General features: G+C 53.5%; 2 protein-coding genes across 2 annotated transcripts; one reads left to right on the top strand and one right to left on the bottom strand.

The window, feature by feature from the left end:
• The first annotated feature begins 421 nt into the window (after positions 1–421).
• On the top strand, positions 422–2,566 carry TUBB4B (tubulin beta 4B class IVb). The gene is made up of 4 exons (XM_038156404.1): positions 422–569; positions 656–764; positions 841–951; positions 1,360–2,566. Exons 1-4 carry the CDS (start codon positions 513–515, stop codon positions 2,418–2,420), a joined length of 1,338 nt encoding a protein of 445 aa, XP_038012332.1. The 5' UTR covers positions 422–512; the 3' UTR covers positions 2,421–2,566.
• FAM166A (family with sequence similarity 166 member A) lies at positions 2,416–16,483 on the bottom strand. The gene is made up of 6 exons (XM_038156712.1): positions 16,428–16,483; positions 12,893–13,062; positions 9,139–9,438; positions 6,393–6,487; positions 4,263–4,380; positions 2,416–2,644 (listed from the first exon to the last, which is right to left on the bottom strand). The coding sequence occupies exons 1-6, from the start codon at positions 16,481–16,483 to the stop codon at positions 2,556–2,558; spliced, it is 828 nt and encodes a 275-aa protein (XP_038012640.1). The 3' UTR covers positions 2,416–2,555.
• Between the last annotated feature and the right edge of the window lie 682 nt (positions 16,484–17,165).

The raw sequence follows: 17,165 nt of genomic DNA, 5'->3' as shown, positions 1-17,165 counted from the left end.
GGAGGAGCCGCGCCTCCGCTGCGCAAAGCGCGCACTCGGGTCTGTGAATGGGCGGCTGCGGCGGCCACCGCCCTGAGCCCGCTGCGGAGTCACTGCGACGGTTACCAGGGCACTTCGTTCTCCGCCAATCAAACGGCGTTAGCTCATCCCCCACGGCCGGCAGCCAATCGGCATCGACATCAATCATTCAATTGAGCCAATCGGAAACGCCGTCAGCGAGCTGAGGCGGGCACTCGCGGCTCCCGGTTGCCTAACTGTAAAGCCAACAGACAGGAGGGCGGGGCGAGTAGGAGCCCGTCGGCTTGAGTGACGGCGGCGCAGCCAATTAGATTCTCTTACTTGTAGAGCCTCGCTATGAGCATCCAATCGTTGCTGCGAGTGGCCGCCTGGGCGGGGAGAAGAAGGCTGCGCGCGCATTCCGCTGCTATATAAGGGCTGGCGGTTGCCTCACGCAGCCAGAGTCGGTTGGGGAAAACCTAGGGTTGTGGAGAGCGCTTGGAGCTGCCGCCATCATGAGGGAGATTGTGCACCTGCAGGCCGGGCAGTGCGGGAACCAGATCGGAGCCAAGGTCCGGGCGGGGAAAGAGGGCGCGGGGGCGGGAGGGGAGCGCGCCTGGTCCAGCGTGGCCGCCGCTGACGCGCTTCTCTTCGGCAGTTCTGGGAGGTGATCAGCGACGAACATGGTATCGACCCCACGGGCACCTACCACGGTGACAGCGACCTGCAGCTGGAGCGCATCAATGTCTACTACAACGAGGCCACAGGTAGGGCCCGGACCCGCCCTCCCGTGCTCCCCCCGGCCCCCCCGGCGCGGTAGTCATGGCTCTCCCTGTGTTGCAGGCGGCAAGTACGTGCCCCGCGCCGTGCTGGTGGACTTGGAGCCCGGCACCATGGACTCGGTGCGCTCCGGGCCTTTCGGGCAGATATTCAGGCCAGACAACTTCGTGTTCGGTGAGTGCGCGGGGGCGGGAGGAACCGCGGGGTGGGGCGGGCAGGGCACTGCGGGGCTGCCCCGCCGCACATGCTCCGAGGGACCGGCCCGAACGGGGCTAATCCTGGCGTGGAATACCGGGATTGCGGCTGGGAGCAGCTCCGAGGTGGCACCAGAGGTCGTTGCTTTTTGGTTCTTCATTACCACCTCTGTGCGTGCCACTGGGAGAAATGGAGTGGCTGTTGTATCATTGATAATTAATGTTTGCCTGTGTCTGGCGAGCCTCTGCAGAGGTGCCTGTGTGAAACCACAGCCCTGCGCTCGATAAGATGAAAGCTTTCATGGAGCCTGATGCTCTTATGCTTTGCTTGCGAGCAATAAGCAGGAAGCAGTGACCGTAATCTAATTCGAAAATGGCTCTTTTCCAGGTCAGAGCGGAGCAGGAAACAACTGGGCAAAGGGCCATTATACGGAAGGTGCTGAATTAGTCGATTCTGTGCTAGATGTTGTAAGGAAGGAGGCAGAAAGCTGTGATTGTCTCCAGGGCTTTCAGCTTACTCACTCCCTGGGTGGTGGCACAGGCTCTGGCATGGGTACCCTTCTCATCAGCAAAATCCGTGAGGAGTACCCAGACCGAATTATGAATACTTTCAGTGTGGTGCCCTCCCCTAAAGTGTCAGATACTGTAGTAGAGCCCTACAACGCCACGCTGTCGGTGCACCAGCTGGTGGAGAACACGGACGAGACGTACTGTATCGATAACGAGGCGCTGTACGACATTTGCTTCAGAACACTGAAGTTAACGACCCCCACCTACGGTGATCTGAACCACCTCGTGTCAGCCACCATGAGCGGTGTCACCACCTGCCTGCGGTTCCCGGGCCAGCTCAACGCTGACCTGCGGAAGCTGGCAGTGAACATGGTTCCCTTCCCACGTCTGCACTTTTTCATGCCTGGTTTTGCCCCGCTCACGAGCCGTGGGAGCCAGCAGTACCGGGCTCTAACCGTGCCAGAGCTCACCCAGCAGATGTTTGATGCCAAGAACATGATGGCGGCGTGTGACCCTCGTCACGGCCGCTATCTGACCGTGGCCGCCGTCTTTAGGGGCCGCATGTCCATGAAAGAGGTGGATGAGCAAATGCTAAATGTTCAGAACAAAAATAGCAGCTATTTTGTTGAATGGATCCCTAATAACGTTAAGACGGCAGTCTGTGACATTCCACCTCGCGGCCTCAAAATGTCTGCCACCTTCATTGGCAACAGCACGGCCATCCAGGAGCTGTTCAAACGCATTTCTGAGCAGTTCACTGCGATGTTCCGCAGAAAGGCCTTCCTGCACTGGTACACGGGCGAGGGCATGGATGAGATGGAGTTCACAGAGGCTGAGAGCAACATGAACGACCTGGTGTCTGAGTACCAGCAGTACCAGGATGCCACAGCTGAGGAGGAGGGAGAGTTCGAGGAGGAGGCCGAGGAGGAGGCAGAGTAAAGCTATGCAGTTGAACACCTGTAAATTTTGTTTAAAGTTGTATGAACTCTCTCATTCAAAAATTCTGTTGTGTTGTGTTATTATTGCTGTTTCCGAGTCACTCCCAATGCTGTACAGGCGCCATTAAAGCAGTTTTCACAGTGCAAGTCCCCGTCTCCTCTGTTCCCAGCGGTACGATTCCCGCGTGCCGTCCCCGTAAGTGAGCCCGCAGGTGTCCTGCAGGTCTGGAACACAAAAACAGGAAAACGATGGGCTTGGCACGAGCACTGCCACCCTGTCCCTGGTACCCACCCCTCTGTCCTGCCCTCAGCCAGGTGCCGCCTGCTGTGTCACTGGCACGGTGGCAGTGTGCTGTGGGATTGAAGACACTCCCTGGTGTTCTCTTACAATCAGGTACTGCTGGAGGGGGGCACATTTAGCAGGGAGGGTGGATTTAACTCCAAGCTGTATCTAAATTTAGGTAGCTGCCTGTGCCCTGCTGCAGCCTGGCCTGGCAGGAGCTGAGCAGGGGTCACAGGAGCTTTGAGCTGCCTGGGCACAAAATGGTGCCACAGCGCTGCCACCCAGCACAGGGTGTTCCTGCAGCAGCCGCGCTGCTCCACTGCAGCTCCTCAGCATTGCAACGCCAGCAGGGAGCCTGGCCTGGCCCAAGGGTGCTGGGCACACTGTCACAAGTGACACCAAAGCTGTCCCGTGCACACAAGCCTCCTGCAGTGATTTCAGAAATCACAGAAGAGCTTTTGATAATCAGGTGTTGATGCAGCCTCTGTTGGGGTGAGCTGAGCGCCTGACAGGTGTCTCGTGAAAACCCTGTATTAACAGCAGGGCTTTACAATTGAGCCAATTCGTATGTTTGGTGTCAAAGCTGTCAACCGAGGAGCTGGACAGGAGCGAGCAGGATCCTTCCCTGCTAAAAGAATTCTGTTCAGTGTTCTAAATTATAACTGCTTTTGTTTAAAGGTTTTCTGCCTTAATTAATTTTCTCCACCCAGAGCCGGACTGGTTGGAGCAGTTAAAACTGTGCTGACTGGTGGCTCCAGAGGCAGGGAAGTGGGAATGTCTGCAGAGCAGGGCCCGGTGTCAGACCTGCACTCAACATTCTCTTCTCCGGGCTCAACTTCCCCATCAGCCGCAGCCCAGCCCTGCCAGGAGAGAGGTGTTTTCCCACTCTTTGCTTTCAATCCTGCCATATTTCATATCTTCTCCCATTTTTCCCCTCTGCACTGCAGCAAGGATGAGCAGTGAGTCCAGTTCTTCCCAGCTGAGCTCCATGATTCCCCACCCACATTACTGAGCTGTGACCAAACACAGCAAAGCATTAGTTGCTGATGTGTTGAGATTTTTTAGCCTGGTACATGAACGCTTTCAGGTGCACGGGCACACCTTCCCTTACACACAAAATTCCTCCAGACCTCTCCTTTTAGGCAGCCCAACACAGGGCTCAGGCAGGGACCTGTCCTGATGGCAGATACAATTTCCTTACACTTTTTGTGCTTCCTCAACCCCTTCACACCATCCACCTTTTCCTTTTTATCAGACTTCAAGCTTTTTAGAACAAATCCCTCTCCTGACATGTGACAGGTGGGATGTCACTGAGCCTGGGCGGGGGATGGTGGCTGGAAATGCGAAGCCTGGGAGAGGCCGGCAGTGGGAATACTGGGCTCTCCTGCAGCCAGGGCATGGCAGAGCTCCGGCACCTCAGCACAGACCAGAAAAAACCTACTGCCCATGTGGAACACCTCAGAGATTGCTCGCTGCTGTGCCGCTCCAGCCGGCAGCAGCACTCCTTAACCCAGTGATCAGCATCAGTGACTTTCGTTTTCGCTCAGCCGATGAACTTACGTGGTACAAAGCCCATGTAGTTAGGTATGAGCCCAGCACGGCTGTAAATTTTGGTGTCCGGCCAGTGTGTCAGGGGGAATCTCGTGCCCAACGTATAAGGTGGATTTCTCTCCAAAAGCTGGAAAACAAAACAAAAAAGACCCACAACAACATGGAACAGTTTATTTTAAAACACACTATTTTTACCAAAGTCATGTGCTTTGACTCTGCATTATATAAAATATTTAAGCCAACATGAAGCAATTCTCCTTCCAGTCCTGCTTTCTTCTAATTGAGAGCTACGTTGCATTGTCCCTTTTTCCACTCCATAAATTTTTCTCCTGGCAGGTGCTGGCAGCAGTCCCTGCCCGCTCGTCCCCCATGCCCAGAGCGTGGCCCAGGTTCTGCCCTTGGGATCCCTGCAGACCAGGCTGCAGAGATTTATTCCCTTGGGGATCATCCCCAAGTCCCAAAGCTCCTGCTCTGCTGTCCCTGGAGCTGGTGGTGTTCCTGTGCTGTGGCTGTGTTTGGGCTTGACCCCCTTTGTGTTTCCATGAGTCCCACCAACGAGAATAGCCTGGAATTCCCAGGCCAGGAGGAACAGGAAGGCTTAGGGAGCATTAACTGAAGGAAGAGTGCAAATCATCTCCTGCCTCTGAGGCTGGACACAGGTGAGGGGCTGGGCAGCAGGATGGGTGTCACAGCTCTGTCAGAACCCCTAAAGGTGTCCCTGGAGCTGTGCGTGGGATGCGGAGAGGGGATGTGGGTCACGGAGCCCAGCGCACCGCGCAGCCACCGAGCCTTTGTGCTGGGATGGAGCCCAGGCTGCGGCTCCTCGAGGGCGTTTTTGCTGTGCCTGCTGCAGGCAGCGAGCAGTGATCCACGGCACATCTGTAACCGAGGACAACAAAGATTTAGGGCAGCAGATTAGTGGCTCGAAGTCAGAAGCCATCTTAGCTAGAACTGCGGTGTGATTCTCCGTTCGGCGCGTCGGCTCCTCGCTGCTGCCGAGCCCCGGCAGCCCGGAGCGCTGAACCGCGCACGGACGGACACCGCCCCGGCTGACCCGCGGCACGGCAGGCGGGGCCGAGGGCACCGGGGCAGGCAGGCTTGGCAAACAGCGCATTCAGGGATAAAAGCCCGGGTTTTGTTCCGTTGGCTCCATTTCAATTCCTAATCACGGCAGCAGGGAAGGAGACGGCAGCCAGCGCCGGGAAATGCATCTCATCCGAAGCACGGCGCTGCCCTGCTCTCTCCCCGCTGCCTCAGCTCTGCCCAGCTGATTTCCGAGCTGGGGACCCTCAGCCTGGGCCGCCTCTCCTACATCAGCCCCATGTGCTCGGGGATGGAGGCACGGCCGTGTCCCGGGGAGCAGCGAGGGCTCGGGTGTCTCAGCCTGGGTTTAATGCTCTGATCCGCTGGACCAGCGAGGCTGCTGCAGCCCAGAGATCCCTCTGCACCCCGGGGATCCCTCTGCACCCCGGGAGTCACACTGCACCCCGGGAGTCACACTGCACCCCAGAGATCTCGCTGCATCCAAGGATCTCGCTGCATCCAAGGATCTCACTCCATGCTGGGGGCAGGGAGGGACGTGTAGCTCTGAATTCAAACGATCAGCTGCTGCGGGAGGGATCTCGCTTTCCGTGCCCGAGGATTATGTGTCATTGTATGGGAGCTCTTACAGCACGGGGACAAGTTTTTCAGGAGGCATATTTCTGCATCCTTCCCAATAGGAGGAGAAAGAAGGTCGAGATCCCTTCAAGACAAATTATGTTAGGAAAGGAAAAAGCCTTACAACCAAATAAATGCTATATCACAGGAAGTCACCAGCACTGCCAACCAGACAGAGGAGATGTAGTCTATAAGGGAAGTGCAGATAGTTGCATCCTGTATTTCTGCACCCAGAGCAACATTTTTAACAGCCACTCTTGACCCAGCCCTCAATATATTTCCTTAATCCTTTTATGAACTCATTTACCATCCCTTAATGTCCCAAGGAAACAAGTTACAGAATTTAATTGCCGGTGGTTTTTTTCAGTGTTAACTAACTGTGTTTGATTTTGCTTGTACTTGTACCCCAGTTCTAATCCTAGTCCTGAAAATCCAGCATCAGCATTATGCACATTCTCATTTCAATGATCTATAATCTACCTGGCGACGGTCAAATTCCTTCATGGCTTTCTTCACAGACAAGAGGTAGGTCATGCCAACATTGTCCAGGGAGCAGGGGATGTATCCAGTGTACCCTTTGGGTGGAGGCAAAAGAGAACATTTTCTGCTTGAGAACATACAGAGATCATTTAAAGATCAACCACTCTGAGAGTAGAGGAGCCTGGGAAGAATGTAAAACCTTAAAGTATAGGAAGGAAAAATGAATCTGTTTAAATTGTAAAATTAACTCTTATATGTGAGGTATCTTCTCTGACAGAGGTTTTTTGCCTTATGATTCCCAAGGAGAACACAAAGGCCTGAACTGATGTTTGTTGGTCTGAATGTGGAATGGAAGAACCATTTCATTTACTTAGTCTTTTTTTTTTTTTTTTTTTTTTTTTTTTACATCTACAGCTCTTTCGTGTTTTCTCCCAATTTAATACACATTCAGGGGCTAACAACGGGATGTCCAACCTTTTTTTCCTCATCCTCTCTGCCCATCCAACAAATTCCCACAAGAGAAACTTTATAAAGTCTAAAACTACACAAAACGTAGTGAGGTAGAACCTAAAAGCAGCCCAAACTCCCTCTTTCCAAAGGAATGTTTTAGAGAGGGAAATTTGTCTTCTGCACCCTAAAGCCTGGACACTCTCATTTTAACTGGAATATTGTGATCCCTGTGATCCTGTGGTGCAGTGCAGGGTGAAGGATCCCTGCTGCAGTTGGATCCTTGAGGGGGATCAGCCCATCACCCATCATAGCTCTCCTGCTGCACAGGAATGTTCTCCCAGAGCAAGGGGGAAGATGAAGAACACCCCTTGTAGGACACAGTTTACACCTTTATGGTGGTGCCATGCTCCCCTGCGTGTGGATTTGGTGGTTCAGGAAAACATCTGATTTCTAGGAGATGAACAACCACCCTGGCAGGGTGGGGCAGAGCCCAAGGAGCAGCTCTCCTCACCCTCTGCAGCTCGGCCCCACAGCTGCCGGGGACTGAGGTGGTTCCTGAATCCCTTCCACTGCCACGGGCACAGAGTGACAGCGTCCCAAAGGGTGACAGCATCCCAAAGGGTGACAGCATCCCAAAGAAACGCCCTTGCAGGGAGAGCAGCAGGGATATTTTCCATCCCAAACAAGCTGGAGGCACTGGGCAATGCCACTGAGGTTTCCCCATGGGGAGAAGGGTCCCATCATTTCCTCAGAGGTGGCCTGGTGCTGCAGGTGCCCCGGCTGTGCTTTACCTAAAGTGGCTTTCTGTCGGATGGCATTTGGGACAGGCAGCACTGGCAGTGTGTAATCTGCTGTTGCAACCCCTCCTGGCAGGGCCACACCTCCGGTTTCTAGCTGCTTCAAACAAAAAGAGAAATAAAATCAAACGCCAGTAAAACCACTTCTTGCCTCGGCCGCACTGCTTAAATCACCGCCAGGGCTGGGAATGGCAGCTGCCACTTCCAGTTCCTCCCAGCTTCACTCAAAGAGCTGCCCCAGCGATTTCTGGGAAAGCCAAATGATGAGATGAGCGAGTGGCAGACCTGGAAGGGGTTTGCAAAATCCCTGTGGAGAACAAGGGGAGCTTTGGGCACTGAGCTCCTGTGCAAATCTCTTTCTGAGGGCAAGGAGCAGGAATGCCCCTTCTTGGGATTTACATCCAAGCCAGCTTTTAACTCCATGCGTCAAACCTCTAATCTCTGCCTGCAGAGGATTTGCACAGCCATGGCTGCAGGAACGTGACAGAGGCTGCTGCTGGCTCCGGAGAAAATGAATGTTTTATTTAAAAAAAAAAAAAAAAAAAAAAACCAAAAAAAAAAACCAAAAAAAAAAAAAAAAAAAAACCACCAAAAAAAAAAAAACAAAACCACAAAAAACCAAACCAAACAAAAAAAAACCAAAACAAAACCAGAAAAACCAACCAAACAAAAAGAACACCATGAAATATGTTGGTCTGGAGGGATATTTGGCTGTGCTGTGCTCAACAGCCCCCAGCTCAACAGGCAAATCCCAGTACTGGTGTTCAGAGGAGAGGTGATGATGGTGGGAAATTCCGGTGGGGGCAGATACAGGGTCAGAAACCCAGCCGAAGGTGCTGGGACTGCTCTGGTTTTGGGAGGAGGAGGAAGGCAGCATCAGGGCTCCAAGGACACCCTAAGGAAGCACAGGCCTGGCTGCCCAGCACAGCATAACACAACTTTAGGGACGGATTGAAGCCAAACCCACCCAAAGGAGAAATTAAGCCTTTTTTGTTGGGAAGTGTAATTAGGGATCAAAACCATTTCCTGAAGATGGAGTAGATTTGCTGCTGCTGGAAACATTTGTGTGTCTGATCTTTCTCTACACAAACTCCTAACTTTGTTCCCTTGTCATTTGTTGGAGTAAGCCCTTTTCTGACCCAAACATGGGGCAACTGAGAGGTGTTTTAAAAACGTTTATTCTATTTTCAGTCTTATGTGAAGGGTGAGACAATACAGATGTCATAATTTATGCTATTACAGTTAGAAGCTAGCTATTTCTTAATTACAATACACTATAAGTGGTTTTTGGCTTTTCAGCTTTATCCACACTATGCTGTAAATGCCTTTAAAGCTTCTGATTGTGATGCCATGCATCATAACATCTGTATTGTCTCACCCTTCACATAAGACTGAAAATAGAATAAACGTTTTTAAAACACCTCTCAGTGCCCCATGTTTGGGTCAGAAAAGGGCTTACTCCAACAGCCACTCCCACCCGTGTGGAATCCCCTCCTCACCCCCAGCCCCTCCAGGCCCACTCACCGCCGGGCTCCGGGCACAGTTACACTGGCACCTTCCAGCCCCTTGGCCCAGCAGCCGGGCCAGGGGTGCCATGGCCAGCTCCCTGTCCAGCTGCTCCTGGGCCGCGGGGTGCAGGGCGAGCCCCGGGGGCTGCCAGCCCTGCTGGGCGCCGGGCACGGCCGGGGGGCACCGCGGCTCCAGGGGGGTCAGCGTCGGCTCCTCCAGCACCGTGGGCACGGGCTGCGGCCCCAGGGGCATCTCAGGAGGGCTGGCCATGGGCTGGTAGGTGACGTATCCTGAGGGACAGACACCGAGTTAGGGCAGAGGATGAGGCGTTCCCGTTATCCCCGTGCCACGGGAAGGAGCCTGGAGGTGGATGGTGTAGGGTGTAGAACCAGAGTAGCTCGAGCTGGAAGAGACCACACAGATCCACTCCATGCGCATCCCATGGCTGTGTCAGCAGCCCCATCAGTGAACCAGCCTGCCCAGAAAACCAGCACAAACCCCAGGTAAATAACATTTATTCCAGCTGTCGCTGAAACGGTCAAATATCACCAGCCAAGTTAAAAAGTAGTAAAGAGGGAAAAAACCCTCAATCCTTAACTCCCACCCCAAACAGAGCCCCCTCCAAGGAATTCTTGCTCTGGCACCATCGCTGCTCATGGAGGAAAGGATCTGCTGTCACATTGGCTGGAAAAAAATTATCTTACATCCAGGAAATGCTAAATATCACCACTGTGAACGAGGGACAGAGCCCTGTCATTTGAGATTCTGCAGGGACAGCTGAGCTGGGTAACTTTAGTCTGATTTCCCCTTAAAAATCCTCCCTGAGGTGGCTCCTCCCCAGGTGCCCCAGCCCTGTGTGACCCCCTGGCTCAGGCACTTTCTCTGTGCCAGCACTGAAACCCATTTTCCCCCTCCTCTGCAGTTCCTGAGGAGAATCCACTCCACAGCCACATTTTCCTTCTTGGAAAACTGTAACTCTGTCAGCCTTGTCTTTTTAAAACAAACCAAATTCCTTCCCTTTTTGTGCTCACAGGCCATTTTTCCCCAGCTCATTACAGCCTTCCTCTGAGCTCCCCCTGGGAGCACATCTGTATCCCAGGGCTGAGCCTGGAATGAGGAGCTGTCTTCCAGCAGAGGCTCCATCTGCAGACAGCCCGTTCATCTGCAGTGCTGGATTAATGCTGGACTCAGTCTCAGAGCTTTTTCCAAGCTGAATGATTCCATGATTTCTGCAAATCTGCAGAAATCAGCAAAATCTGCCCTTTTCTGCATGACTATAAATTTCTGGTGGGCATTTAGGTGTGCAATCTGCCCATAATTACATAATAATGTGTATATATTCTGTATACAACAGAATATATATACTTATGTATATATTTGTGAAATATATATAATATGCTCTATGCAACTGAATTATCAAGTATCCAGGCTGGCAATAAAATAAAGAAAAATCCTTGATTAAAATGATTTTTCAATCCAATGTACAAATTTTAAATCAGGTTTATTTTTTACTTCATTATTAATAAGAATGTTGAATCTACTGTTTTTCTCCCACACACCAAAGGAAAAGGAAACTTATGGTGTTCTGTACTTGAGAAATCCGTGTGAGCTCCTATTTACAACCCTGGGGTTTGCAAACTGATTGATTCAAAGTTCAAACTGGTTTGCAAACTGACTGATTCAAAGTTCAGCCTTTCAAAGTGAAAGGCTGCACAGTGAAGCACGAAATGAAAAGCCAGGAGAGCACAGTGCTTCTGATCTGAGGAAATATCCACATTTTCAGGTCAGGTTCCTGGGGAGTGGCTGCCTGCACGATTGGCCTGTGCCACAACCAGTTGCAGCATGGATGGTGGATAATTCAGCACATCCCTGGCTGATCTCACGGAATCACAGAATATCCTGAGCTGGAAGGGACCCACCAGGATCACCCAGCCCAGCCCCTGCCCTGCCCAGACCCCCCAGCAACCCCACCCTGGGCATCCCTGGCAGCGCTGGCCAAAGGCTCCTGGAGCTCTGGCAGCCTCGGGGCCGTGCCCATTCCCTGGGGAGCCTGGGCAGTGCCAGCACCCTCTGGGGGAAGAACCTTGCCCTGAGCTCCAGCCTGAGCTGCCCTGGCCCAGCCCCAGCCATTCCCTGGTCAGCAGAAGGAAGAGATCCCCAACAGCAGAGCCTGATTGCACTTCCAGCAAGAAAACAAATGGGATTCAACTGATAGAAACTATCAAAGTACTTGGTGCCCATCAATGAGACTTTATCAAAGCCAGACTTTGAGAAAAAAATCTTGAGACCGAGTTTGCTAAAGGCAGCCACAGGCCCCACACTGCCATGAGCTCTTTGATCACCACCAAACAAAACACCCAGGAGGACACCAGGCAGCGCCTGGGCAGGGATTAAGGCATTGCACAGGGCCAGCAGGGCAGCAGGAGCTGGGGGTGACCTTATCAGCACAGCCAGGGCTGGTTCTTCAGGACCTCATAATGAGCAGCAAACATGAGCACCAGCATTGGCAACCAGCCAGCATTGGCTCTCTCAAAATAATGAGAGAGCACCTCAGTCAACTGGTTAGTTGGGTCTGTCCAAGCTGTATTTCAGACCAAGGAAATGCAAATTCAAATCTCCAGGAATGAAGCCTGTAAACACCACCTGTGTAGTGGAGGCCTGGATCCTGGAAAACAGGGCCAGGAGCAGCAGAGAGGCCACAAGTTTGCAAGAAGCTGCACGGCTCAAATTCCCAGTGAGAAATGAGAGCAACACTTGGGTGTGGCCATCCCCAGGGAAATAAAGACCCAGACCCCAGAGGGGCACATTATCCCTGTGTTCAGCCCAGAGGAAACTCACTCCCTCTGTCCAGGGCACCCACAACAGCCACAACAGGATGGGACGTGGCAAATGTCCCCAAAGGATGGCACATCCCCCAGGGGCTGAGCCGGGCAGCCCTGCTGTGCCTGCTTTGGGCTGCTCAGCAGGGACCAGGCACTCTGCACAAAGGGCTGGGACTTGGTAGGAAATTCCTGCAAATTCCCAGTGTTGGGAATCCACATGAGCCTGTCTGTGCTTGGTGGAGGAGATGGGGTCTGTTAGCAAAGTGGAAAGGGAAAAGAGGGGAAAGAGGGAAAAGAGGGGAAAAGGGGAAAGAAGGAAAAGGAAAACACAAGAGCCCTTCTGCTGAGCTGAGGAGGAGCAGCAAGAAGCAGAATCAAGGCCAGGCTGTCAGAGCTAGAGCAGAGCAAGCTGTGCAGCAGGCAGGTGAACCAGAAAAGAATCTGAGGTAGGAGACAGACCTTCCCCTGAAAGATGGATTTTAGCCTGTGGAATTGTGCTGGGTTTGACTGGGATAGAGGTAATTTTCTTTAGAGAAGCTAATACAGGCCATGGTTTGGATTTGTGAGCCAGCTGCATGGGGTTTAGTTGCCAGCCAGGGTTAAACCACAGCATGGATTCTGGAAGAACTGGGGAGTGAGTTAATGATATGGCATAAAATCACTTATCTTCATCTAACTGAAGATAAGCTGGGAACTGAAACTCTCCTCTGCACAACACCAGAATCCTCATCCCCATCAGCTGAGGCCAAGAGCTGCAGCACCTCACTCTGCTGCTCTCCAGCTGTCAGAGCTCCTGCACCAGAGCTGTGATTGCTCCAAGGAAAATAACCCCTTTCATCCAGCAGCCTACCAAGGACAGGTGGGCACAGACCCCACTACTGGTAATTAACACTGTGCTCATTAGCAGGGTCCATTTGCTCACCTGGATGGTCGATGTGGTAATGGTACTCGAGGAGGTTTTCTTTGTTGTCCAGTGGTGCCAGCAGGGAGCGAGGGCTCTTCCTGACGTTGGGATCTGTCAGCAGATTGTGGGTGGTTCTGCCATAGGTGTCCCCAAAGGTGAAGGTGAATTGAGGAACGTAGCCCCCATAGCTGAGGAGGAAACCAGAAAGGAGCCATCAGCGAGATGGCAGTGGGAGATGGTGGGGTAATCATGGAATCTCAGACTGGTTTGGGCTGGAAGGGGCCTTAAAGCCCATCCAGTCCCACCCCTGCCATGGCAGGGACACCTTCCACTGTCCCAGGCTGCTCCAAGCCCTGTCCAGCCTGGCCTTGGGCACTGCCAGGGATCCAGGGGCAGCCATAGCTTTTCTGTGCCAGGGTCTGCCCACCCTCCCAGGGAAGAACTTCTTCCCAATATCCCATCCAGCCCTGCCCTCTGGCAGTGCAGATCTGCTGCAGAGTGTCTGCACCCTGGACAGGCCCTGGCCAGGAGCCTGGGGAAGGGGAAGGATGGGATGAGCCCAGGGGGAGCAGCACGGGGGGAGAACCGAGACCACACACACGTGTGGTCACACAGGAGCCAGGAGGGAGTGTCTGTGTTCCACATGCATGTTCTCCTCTGGCAGCACAAAAACTGGCTCATCGATTCTCAGGCATGTACAGACACAGGCCCTTGGTTCATGGAGAAACACGGGTGAGGTGGGGGAGCAGCACCTGTGGATGTGAAAACTCCCAGCACATCCTGGGCTTCGGCAGCACCAACATCCACAATCCCCCAGTTAAAATACCATTTCCAGTTCAACGTGCCCCAGTTTAAACTTTGCAGTGCCTCTCTGCTCTGACACACCGTAACTGAGAAAATCCCCGTGTCTCTTGTCCAGTATTGCAACTCAAAAATCACAGGAATTCCTCTCTTGCACCCTCCTCTCTCTGCTCACAGCGAGGGCTGGGCCCAGGCTGATGAGCCCACCCAGGCACTGCCTGGCACAGGGGGCACAGGGAAGGTGGTCGGTCCCAGGAACAAACACAGCTCTGTTTATTTGGGATCTCTCCTCTGCCCAGTCCCTGGGATGGGCACTGTGACTTGTTGGTGGCCAAGGGCAGGGCAGGTGCTGGAGCTCTGGCTCTGCTCCGAGACACCATCAGAAACTCGAGCTGTTCCAGTCTCAGATTTCCTAATGGTGATGTTATTCCAGCACTGAAGAAAGGTAGAGCAGCCAGCTGCAATGGACAGAAATATTCCATCAATGAGCCCAGCGTGGATCCGGGGATAAAGCCAGATGATGCGTGAGGATCATAAGATGATGAGTAAGTCCTTTCCCTTCCAAATACTTTAAACAGCAGCCAGCAGAGCCGTGCATTTACTCTTGGCAGGTTTCCCCAGTCTGCATGCAGGATTCCTCCTGGAGCAGCTCGGTGCCTCATCCCCAGGGATTCTCAATGAGTCTTGCAACACGGATGATAAACCGAGCAAGGGCACAAATGACACAGCCCAGATAATTACAGGATGGCTGGAGGGATTTTGATCATGGACAAAGTAATGGCTGGGCTGAGAAAGGGCTCTGTTCCCCTGCCATTCAACACGAGGTCACCTGAGCCAGTCTGCCACAGGGGGAGTCACAAATGCTGCTGGTAAAACCTGGGCAAGGGATCAGCCCCAGCAGGGCTGTTTGTGCCCCCGTGCTGGGGGTTGATGAAGGACCCCCTTTTGGGGAGCCCTGTTTGGGGCTCAGGCTGGTGAGCAGTGAAACCCCTCTGGCCCGAGGCTGAGCCCGTCTCACCCTCCCTTGCTCAGCCCTATCTCCTCCATCACCACTCCCAGGCTGCCACCAAACCTGCTCTGCCTCCCTGGTCGCCAGCAGAGCCTTGGCCCTGGGCCCATCCTCTCTTGTCTCCAAACCCTTCCCAGCTCTGCAGAGCCAGGCTGTGCCCAGGATTCATGGACTGACCCCTTCTCTGCCCACCCAGCCCTTCCCAAGCCATCCCACGCGCTGGGCTTAGGCTTCCCAGTCCCCTTGAGCACTGTGGTGGCTTTCCAAGCTCCTGCCGTGGCCGCTGCCTGGCCTGATGACAGCAGCAACGTGCTCTGGTGCTCTCGGGCTGTTTGCAGGGTCACTGGCACAGGTGAGTGCAGCGCATGGGACACCCGGGGACATCTGGACACAAACCCTCCTCCTGGGACACCCCAGGGCAGGGCTCTGCTGGTGATGCCCTTCAGGCAGCTCCTCTTCACCCTCAGCACCCACGGGGGCTCAGGAGCTGCCCCGAGCCTGCACAGCACCAACAGGAGCAGCAGCAGAGTTTGCCTCCTCCTCCCTGCAGAGACCAAAGCAGCTCCGGAGAGGAGCAGCCCCAGCTGCTGTGTCCAGCCCGGGGCTTGGAGCTGCTCCTGAGGGAGCTGCAGGCAGGCAGGGGTGAGCAAGGAAAGCTGTTGAAGCTTTTGGGGCTGCAATTCCAGCCACAACTCCCTCCTTGCTGTCCTTCGTCTGCCCCAAGCCGCTGCCAGCACAGCATGGATGGCACACAGGGAATGTCACATCAGACAGCCACAGCAATGCAAAAATGAGTAAAAACCCCCAGGCTCAGAGCTTATGTAAGTGGGAAGGTAGAGACATCAGTAATGGAAAATCCTGCCTGTCACTCTGAGGGGAAGGGCTGGTTCGGTCACCACCGCAGGAGCAGCCCTAAGGAAATGTGCTCCACCCTCTCTCTCCCTGTGCCTGGGATCTGCCTCCCCTTGGGGATCTGCCTCCCCAGACCTGCCCTGCACACAGACCGGGCTGGCATTCCCTGTGCCAGGGCTCACCTCAGCCTGGGCCAATCCCAGGGATTTCACTCCCACAGCAGCTGCTTTTCCCCTGGGGGCCACCCAGCCCTTCCCACCCCCTTTGCACATCCCAGCCCAGGCCTCACCACAGGACCCCACACACAAAGTCTTAATTCACAGCAAATCCCAAATTCCTCCCATTCATATCTTACCTTCTCCCCTGTAACTCACTGCCTCATTCCAGGCTTTCTTCCTTCCAAGCCTTTAGAGGAGAGTGTCACAAAGAGGTTTGGGAAGAAATCCAGCTACTTTTGGAGTAGATGACAAGACTTCCCAGTCTCTGACCCAGCAGCAGGACAGGGCTCCAGCCCAGTGACCAGAGGGTGTCACATCTCTACAACCCCTTAGTCAAAAGAGACTTCCAAAAATCCCTGATGAAAATATTAAGGCAGTTTGGAAGCCAAGCCCTGCACAGGAGCTCCACTGGCATTTGGAAGCTTAAAAGAAATGGGGGAAAAGGGGGGAAAAGAACCATTTTGGCTTTGCTGTCCATGTGTTGGGGCATGGTCTGTAGCTCTACCCCTCTGTAAGGTGCTGTGTCCCCTGGAGCTCTGTCTCCTTCAGAGCACAGTTACATGGAATATTGAATAGTGTCTTTAAAAAAACCCAAAATATCCTGAGTCATAAACACTCCCTGACCCCGAGCAGAGCCATGTGCATTGGAGATGGATGTTTTGGATGAACTCACCCAGGGATGTGGTAGGGGTTTCGGGGGAAGATGCTGTTTCCCCTGGAGCCTGCCATGATGATGTTACAGCTGGTGGTGGGGAGGGGGGGAAGGAGACACAGCTCAGTGCAATCACCAGGGGAGCCTCTGTGATGTCAGCCCTCAACAGGTTCCACCTGCAGCACAAAACCCCTCAGCTTCTCCTGGACACTTTCCTTCCCCACCTGGATCCTTTGGAGGAGCACAGGAATTTTATGGGGTTTGTCAGGTTTCCTGAGAGCTCCCTGCCCTGGACCCAGCAGTGCCAGGTGCTCCCTGGGAGTGGCCCCAGCAGAAACACGGCTCCATGCTCACACACACAGCTCCATGTTCACACACACAGCTCCATGTTCACAAACATGGCTCCATGTTCACACACACGGCTCCATGTTCAAACATAGCTCCATGCTCACAAACACAGCTCCATGTTCACAAACACAGCTCCATGTTCACAAACACGGCTCCATGTTCACAAACACAGCTCCATGTTCACAAACACGGCTCCATGTTCACAAACACAGCTCCATGTTCACACACACAGCTCCATGCTCACAAACACAGCTCCATGCTCACAAACACAGCTCCATGCTCACAAACACGGCTCCATGTTCAAACACAGCTCCATGCTCACAAACACAGCTCCATGTTCACACACATGGCTCCATGCTCACAAACACAGCTCCATGCTCACAAACACGGCTCCATGTTCAAACACAGCTC

The sequence above is a fragment of the Motacilla alba genome, chromosome 17 (assembly GCF_015832195.1).
Source record: "Motacilla alba alba isolate MOTALB_02 chromosome 17, Motacilla_alba_V1.0_pri, whole genome shotgun sequence".
Classification (NCBI taxonomy): Eukaryota; Metazoa; Chordata; class Aves; order Passeriformes; family Motacillidae; genus Motacilla; species Motacilla alba.
This window is presented reverse-complemented; position numbering and strand designations above follow the sequence as displayed.